The sequence below is a fragment of the Diabrotica undecimpunctata genome, chromosome 9 (assembly GCF_040954645.1).
Source record: "Diabrotica undecimpunctata isolate CICGRU chromosome 9, icDiaUnde3, whole genome shotgun sequence".
Classification (NCBI taxonomy): domain Eukaryota; kingdom Metazoa; phylum Arthropoda; class Insecta; order Coleoptera; family Chrysomelidae; genus Diabrotica; species Diabrotica undecimpunctata.
This window is the reverse complement of record NC_092811.1, coordinates 102876875-102885403: the sequence shown is the minus strand read 5'-3', so window position 1 is coordinate 102885403 and position 8529 is coordinate 102876875. Positions and strand designations below refer to the sequence as shown.

Genomic DNA, 8529 nt, shown 5'->3' with positions numbered 1-8529 from the left:
GATGTAAAATAGAAATTGATGGCATCAGTATTGAACAAGTAATGGAAATAAAATACCTGGGAATTACACTGTCTAGCTATGGAGACCTAGACAAAGAAGTGAGAGATCAAGTACAAAAAGCAAATAGACTGGCAGGATGCCTTAATAACACTATATGGCGAAACAGACACATTAACACTGAGATGAAGTCAAGAATGTATGAAGCCAGTGTAAGACCAATAATGACATACGCCTCAGAAACAATACCTGACACAGCCACAACGCAAAGGCTACTAGAAACGGCAGAGATGAGAGTACTGAGAAGATTATTACAAATATCAAGGGAAGAGCGGCAGAAGAAGTATTGGACGACCACGCAAAAGATGGAGTGACAACCTTCCATAGAGGTGTTAATCCGCCAATGAACAAGAATTGCTTATAACGAGGAAGAAGAAGAAGAAGAACATTCAGTGTCGTACATAATAGCTGGTCATATGGCTGTTATGTAACGTTTTTCTTTTAGTTCCGCTAAAATCCATTTGATTTCTCCCGCTTTAAGCTTACTACTTGTATCCCAATATATTTCCACTATATACTCAGTAATACCAATCTAAAATACTTGGGGAATATTACTGTTCACAATGATTTCACCATCTAAAGTTATTTATATTAGTTTTTGACTTTTTTAGACGTTTTATAATATTACTATGTATTTTTGTTGTCCATTTCAGTCCTCCAATGATTTTGGAAATCTTACCTTATGTTTGAGAGGCCACTTTTTCCAAGGTTAGGTTTATCTTGATCCTAAACATAGACATATAATACGAGATAGACTGGATGCTGCAATATAGTGGCGTTTCCCCAGTGCGACAGAGAAAACTGACGCAAAGCAGTTCTAGATATGGTTTGTGTTTATGCTCAAGCAAATTATACAGGGCGTGCTGCTGCTCAAAAATATCTACAATTATATCCTAACAGACGACAACCCAATTACAGGACTTTTAAAAATATTTACTACCGGTTAGCAGAAACTGGTTAATTCCGTCCGAAGCGAGATCTTCTTCTTAGCCCCCTCTTGTCAATTTATGGACATAGGCCTCTCCCAACTCCTTCTATGGATCTCTATCCTGAGCAACATACTTCCAATTCTTCCGGATATTCATTTTATGTCATCCACCCATCCCATCTGTGGTCTTCCTCTTGGTCGTCTACCTTTGTAAGGACTCTAATGTTGTATTGTGGCGTTCCAACGTTGGTCTTTTTGTCTAGCAGTGTGACCTGCGAAGCTCCGTTTGAGCAAGATATAGGACGTCCAAAAATAATTACAGTGAATCTGGAGAATGATGTGTTAGTAATAATTGCAAATGAGCCTCAGTTACTTGTTACGCTTCCCACAGATCTTCCTCGACGAATGGAATTTGCACAATTTGTAATGGATAGGACAAATGCAAATAACAATTTCGTTAGCAATATTCTTTTTACTGATGAAGCCACTTTGAACTGAACTGAGAATAAATGTTTGGTGTGGAATTTTTAGAGATAATTTAATAGATCCCTTTGAATTACCTGCAAATTTCAACTGCAATTCGTATTTGAAATTTCCTCAAAATACCCTTTTTGGTGAATTGAAAGAGTTACCATTAAACCAAAGAAGAGATATGTGGTTTATGCAAGATGGTGTCCTACCACATTTTCCGTTGGTGGTGCGAAATTATTTGAATAATCAGTTCCCTCATAGATGGATAGGGCGAGGAAGTGAGTTTCCATGGCCTGCTCGGAGTCCTGAGTTTAATCCCTTAGATTTTTATTTTTGTGTGCATATGAAGACACTTGTGTTTGCTGAAGAAATTAATACTCGACAAGAATTATGGCAACAAATACATAATGCCGCAAATTTTATTAGACCTTAACATATTTTTGAAGTGAATGGAGGCCACTTTAAAAATGTATTAAATTGATTTATTGTTACAGTAGTCTAAATAACTATTTTTTCAATAGTTTTGTCCTATGTAATCATCATTTTATTAACAAGCTCGATCCGAAAACTTACCAAGAAAAATTGCTTTAGTATAATAAAAGCAATAAATTAAGATTATATATTTTAAACATTACCTTTAAACGCAAATAACTCGAGAACTCCTTACTCTATCGCATTGAGACAACAGATGATATTTACGTAAAAAGTAACGAAGAATAAAAAAACATGCTGAAATGATTATTACAATAGTGGCGTATGTTGTGAGGGGGAAAAAGAAAGTCTCTACCCCTAAAGCACGCCTCTGATAACAGCGGAAAACTATATTTTAACACTAAATAAAGTATCCTAACATGTGTAAACTATTTGTCAAGTTTGAACAAAAAAATATTGGAAGGTGTTAAAACAATAAGCTAAATTCATTTTAGAAAAATTGTAATAAAACACTCTTTATCTCGGTAAGGAGGAATATTTTATTTAAATGTTTTAGGTTAAATCTTCGTATTTTGTGCTAAGGTTTCTCCAGTTACTATAGACTATTATTAAAGAAACACCCTGTATAATAAATGTTATACGTCATTGAACAAAACTGTACGAAAAACATGGTGACTGATGAAAAGTTGTATAAAGGTCTCTTGAGATATAATGTGTGTTTGCACTACAATTTATTGCGGATTGTTAGTTTGCGAAATTTGATCGCAGGTTTATGTTCTACTGAAATCAAAATGTAATGTTATATAAAAAAATGACGGTAGTAGACGGAGTACTTCCGAAAGCAATTTCCCTTTTGGGGATGTTACCTTCGGATGCATCCGTGGTACAGCTAAAACCTTTTGGCACGTCTTACCACGAGACACCTGGCATAACTAAAAAGGTCATACCCTTTGCTCTTACGGCATACACGTCTTCCGACCCATAAAGTGCGTAAACACTTTTACTTTGAGTTTAAACTACTCTCAGAAAAAAACAAAGCAATTGTTTCTTATCGTGTGAAGATATCCTTGTTCCACTCCCGCTGGGGTTAAAATGAAAGAATTAGTCAGATAGAGTGTGAACGTTAGACTCCAAATCCGATAATATAAAAAATTACCATTCGTCTTGGACACATTGATAGGTTGAACGACATTCGATTCACATTTTTAATTGAATTACATTCACTTCGACTTTAGTTTATGTTATTTTTATTTATTATTTAATAGTTTTATTTAATATCTTAATAAAATAATATACATGTTTTAAATCCGTATTAAAGCAAATATTATTCTGCTAACGTTTATCAGATATAACCGTTTAATATTCTAAAATTATATTTTATATAAAATGAAATTAATACAACTTAATCCAGTAGATATTTTGTGCAGTTAGACGACACCTGTACCGAGCCCGCATTCTATTGTGGTTCGAAAAAGTTCGAAGAATATTCGGGAAAATTCGAGTCAATATTACCGTTTATATAAAAGCGGTTTGCTTCGGCGGTATGTTCAGAGTATTCAAATATATCGACAAGTAAACAAGTGATATAAAAGCAAAATCGTAAAGCAGTGTTTTAATTGCCAAGTTTTTGAAAGTAAATTTAGTATTTTGTGTGTGATAACATCAAAAAAATGGTGAAAGCTCCTGCAATTGGTATTGATTTGGGCACCACATACTCCTGTGTGGGAGTCTGGCAGCATGGAAAAGTGGAAATCATCGCCAACGATCAAGGTAATAGAACAACACCAAGTTATGTTGCCTTCACAGATACAGAGCGTCTCTTGGGGGACGCTGCGAAGAACCAAGTAGCGATGAATCCTAGTAATACCGTTTTTGATGCAAAACGTCTCATCGGTAGAAAGTTTGATGATCCAAAAATCCAACAAGATATCAAACACTGGCCCTTTAAAGTTGTGAGCGATTGTGGAAAGCCAAAGATCCAAATAGATTACAAAGGGGAGCGAAAAACCTTTGGTCCAGAAGAAATTAGTTCGATGGTACTTACAAAAATGAGAGAAACTGCAGAAGCCTACCTGGGAACCAATGTTAAAGATGCAGTTATCACAGTTCCAGCCTATTTCAATGATTCACAAAGACAAGCCACTAAAGATGCAGGTGCCATTGCTGGTCTCAATGTTTTGAGAATTATCAACGAACCAACAGCAGCAGCATTGGCCTATGGTCTCGACAAGAATCTCAAGGGTGAAAAGAATGTACTTATTTTTGATCTGGGAGGAGGTACTTTCGATGTGTCCATCCTGACAATCGATGAAGGTTCATTATTTGAAGTACGAGCCACAGCTGGTGATACTCATCTTGGAGGAGAAGATTTCGACAACAGGTTAGTTAATCATTTTGCTGATGAGTTTAAGAGAAAATTCAGAAAAGACCTAACAAGTAATCCAAGAGCCCTTAGAAGATTAAGAACAGCTGCAGAGAGAGCCAAACGTACACTATCATCCAGTTCTGAAGCCACAATAGAAATAGATGCCCTTTTTGAAGGTACTGACTTCTATACCAAAATTAGTCGAGCAAGATTTGAAGAGCTGTGTTCCGATTTGTTCAGAGGAACACTTCAACCAGTTGAAAAAGCATTGAATGATGCAAAACTAGATAAGGGACAAATTCACGATATTGTGCTTGTTGGTGGCTCTACACGCATTCCTAAAATTCAACAACTTCTACAAAATTACTTCAGTGGAAAACCTTTAAATCTGTCTATCAACCCAGATGAAGCTGTAGCTTATGGTGCAGCCGTACAAGCAGCAGTATTGAGTGGTGAAACCGACTCTAAGATCCAAGATGTACTACTAGTTGATGTAGCTCCATTATCATTAGGTATTGAAACTGCAGGAGGAGTCATGACTAATATAATTTCAAGAAACTCAAGAATTCCTTGCAAGCAAACGCAAACATTTACTACATATGCTGATAACCAACCTGCTGTTACTGTACAGGTATATGAAGGTGAAAGAGCCATGACAAAAGATAATAATCGTCTAGGCACATTTGATCTTACTGGTATCCCTCCTGCACCGCGTGGAGTACCAAAAATTGAAGTTACCTTCGATCTGGATGCCAATGGTATACTCAATGTATCAGCCAAAGATACAAGTTCTGGAAACACTCACAACATAACTATCAAAAACGACAGAGGGCGTTTATCACAGCAAGAAATCGATCGAATGTTATCTGAAGCTGAAAAATATAAGGAAGAAGATGAACGCCAGAAACAGAAAATTTCTGCAAGAAACCAACTGGAAGGCTACGTCTTTCAACTTAAGCAAGCTGTACAAGAATGTGGAGACAAACTATCTTCTGAGGATAAGTCAACCATTGAAAACGAATGTGAGAGTTGCTTGAAATGGCTAGATAGTAACACATTAGCTGAAAAAGATGAATATGAAGACAAACAAAAGTACTTAAACAGCGTATGCAGTCCTATTATGTCCAAATTGTATCAGGGAAGTCATAACAATAATCAATACGGTGGTGCAACACCTGGTAGCTGTGGTCAACAATATGGTGGATTTGGAGGCAGACAGAATGGGCCTACTGTGGAAGAAGTGGATTAATATCTCTACTCAAATTTTGTTGTAAAATATTTATTGTTAATATGTAAATAAGACTGAATTTTGTACATAAATTATTATAAATATATTTTTGTAAATAATAAAATAAATATTTTAAAAATATTAATCTTTCATTATACCCTAGCATATAAACACTACAAGAATAGCAACTGGAACAATGAAATATTAAAATTATAAAAATACAGTAATTGTACTCGGCTTACGCTACTCCGACACACGCCGAGGCGTAACTCCGGGTTCGATTTAAACTTAACATAATTAAACATTTTGATACAAAAATGATATTTTGTGAATTAGCAAAAGTTTGATCTGTTGAATCGACGGCCAGAACAATTATAAAAGACAAAGAAAAAATTCTCAAAGATGTGAAAAGTGCACAATCTTTCAATTCAACCATTATTCCTAAAGGTCACGTTATTATTGCCGAGATGGAAACAGTGTTAAAAATATGGTGTGATAATCAGATATTTCAAGCTAAGCTGATGTTTGAGACATTGAAAAAGGATCCTGGAGAGATCGCTAAAGATGAAGAGTTAGCTAGTAACGGTGGGTTCAGTCGATTCAAAAGTGGCTGTTATTGGCATAGTTGTGCAGAGAAATTAAAAACTGATAAATATGGCAACACCAACTAAACCATATTCAAGATAGATGAGCTAAAAGTGATGCTAATCATCGACAACGCACCAGGTCATCCTCCTGCAACTTTAACTGTTGTTGATACACGTGTGACAGTAGAATTTTTACCAGCTGACTTCAACCGATAAACGAGAGAGTAATTAAAACATTCAAAGCTTATTACACTTGACTATCATTTGCTCACCTGTATGAAGTTATAAGAAAAACAACGAGCTCTATACATAAGTCAGAAAATTATGAAGAGATAGTAATTCTATAACTAGCTTATGAAATAAGAAGATTTATTCTATCAATATTATTAAAAAAAATTAAGAAAAACGATTTTATATAAGGTAAGATGGGGCAAGTGCATTATCGGGGCAAGTGCAGAACATTATCATAAAAACCTATCACTTTTGAAATATGGGCTGCCATCTATTATTTGGTATCTTTAATACCCGTGACAACAGTCTTTAACAACAGCGAGCTGCTTTATTACGTTTCACTGATGTTATAGGTACGGTAGTGTCACTTCTGTTTTGCAACTTCTCGAGCAAGGTCACTGATAAAAATTAATCCATTTATATCTACCGAATCTGTGAACATCTTTATATTATTTTTGGTAGGTAAGTATCTTAGGCACAATAGTTTATGATAAACATAATATATTTTTTAAATATTTACTTTTTGACAGTTTTTATTGTTGTACCACTCTTGCCCCACGTATTTTTAAAGTCGGGGCTAGTGCGGATAAAATTGTGGGGTAAGAGCGGCACATATTACGCACTTGCCCCAAATCTCACACAGTTTTTCTTTATGCTTTTAGTTCCACCATGGTGAGAAATTACATTCGCAGAAGTAGCAGGGGCAAAGGATATACGAAAGAGAGTTTAAAAATCGCACTGTCGGCAATTAAATCTGGGCAAATGACTTTATACCGAGCTACTAAAGTGTACACAATTCCAAGAACAAGAAGTACTCTCCATGATCACCTTAAAGGTAGGAGAGGACAAAAAAGTTCCAGCTATGGAAGAACTCAGGACATTCCTCAACAGGAAGAAGAAAAACTAGCAAATGGCCTTCGTACTATGGAAAAATGGGGTTTTGGCCTTTCTAGAAAAGAAGTGTTGCAGGTTGTAGCTGACTTCGTCAAAGAGAATAACATTAAGACACATTTTAAAGATGGTAAACCAGGAGAAGATTGGTTTCTTAATTTCAAGCGTAGACATAACCTCTCTATTAAAAAACCCCAGAGTGTTGAATTTGCTAGAAAAAAAAACCTTGACCCATTCCTGATCTACAACTATTTTGATTTACTTGAAAACGTTATAGAAGAACTTGGTTTACAAGAACGCCCGTCGCAAATTTGGAACTTGGATGAAAGCAGTTTTTGCACAGATCCGTCAAAAACAAAAATTGTCGGACAAAGGGGAGCTCCATCCACAAGAACTATTAGTGGGCCTGGCAAACAAAATACAACTGTTCTTATGTGCTGCAGCGCAAGTGGCAAAAAAGCACCTCCGCTTATTGTCTTCAAAGGTAAACATGTTTGGGACCAGTGGACTGCTCCGCGTGGCACGGAGTTTTTAGATACTACCTACGCTGCCACTCCTAAAGGGTGGATGGAGACAACTGTATTTAGAAACTATTTTGAAAACAGTTTTTTAAAGTTTATTGGTTCAGAACGACCGGTATTAGTAATTTACGACGGACACGCAAGTCATCTTGGAGCAGATGTCATAAATATAGCTGTTGAAAACCATATTACGATACTTAAGCTCCCTCCTCACACCAGTCATGTACTCCAGCCCTTAGATTTGTGTGTATTTAAATCACTGAAGACTAGTTGGGATGCTAAACTTGTTGAATGGCAGAGAAGAAATGTGGGGGCCGCTGTAACAAAAAGTATTTCCAAGATGATAGGAGAAATATGGCAGGAAACCAGGCCCGAAATATTAGTTTCATTAAAGCAGGAATAGTTCCGCTGAATAGGAATATTATTCAGCAAGATTTATTTGACCCAGTGGCTCTCCAACGTTGACAAAAAACCCGTAACGTGGCTAATTTTGATGGTCCTGACTTAACTTTGCCTAGTACATCAGCAAAAAATAATGAAAATCCAATCACAGTCGAAGCACAGTCAACTTCCAGCTCGACAGATATACAAACATTTCAAGAAACTGAGAAGATTCTGGATGTTTCATTCGAAGAGTTGTTATTGAGGTCAACCAAACGTGAAAACAATTCTAATTCGAAGAAAAGAAAACGCGTGTGCTTGGGTGCAGAGGTGATAACAAGAGCCGATGTTGAAAAAATTTTAAGTTCAAATACAACAAAAAAATATAAACCAGAAAAAAAAATTAAAAAGATTTACAAAAAAAAATTGCTGAAAGC

At 36.0% G+C, this 8529-nt stretch overlaps 2 protein-coding genes across 2 annotated transcripts; both read left to right on the top strand.

Annotated features, from left to right (window-relative positions):
- Nucleotides 1–3442: 3442 nt before the first annotated feature.
- LOC140450352 (heat shock protein 70 A1-like) lies at nt 3443–5622 on the top strand. The gene has a single exon (XM_072543943.1). The coding sequence runs from the start codon at nt 3559–3561 to the stop codon at nt 5500–5502; it is 1944 nt and encodes a 647-aa protein (XP_072400044.1). The 5' UTR covers nt 3443–3558; the 3' UTR covers nt 5503–5622.
- Nucleotides 5623–6968: 1346 nt separating this feature from the next.
- Nucleotides 6969–8114, top strand: LOC140451269 (uncharacterized). The gene has a single exon (XM_072545010.1). The coding sequence runs from the start codon at nt 6969–6971 to the stop codon at nt 8112–8114; it is 1146 nt and encodes a 381-aa protein (XP_072401111.1).
- Nucleotides 8115–8529: the final 415 nt, after the last annotated feature.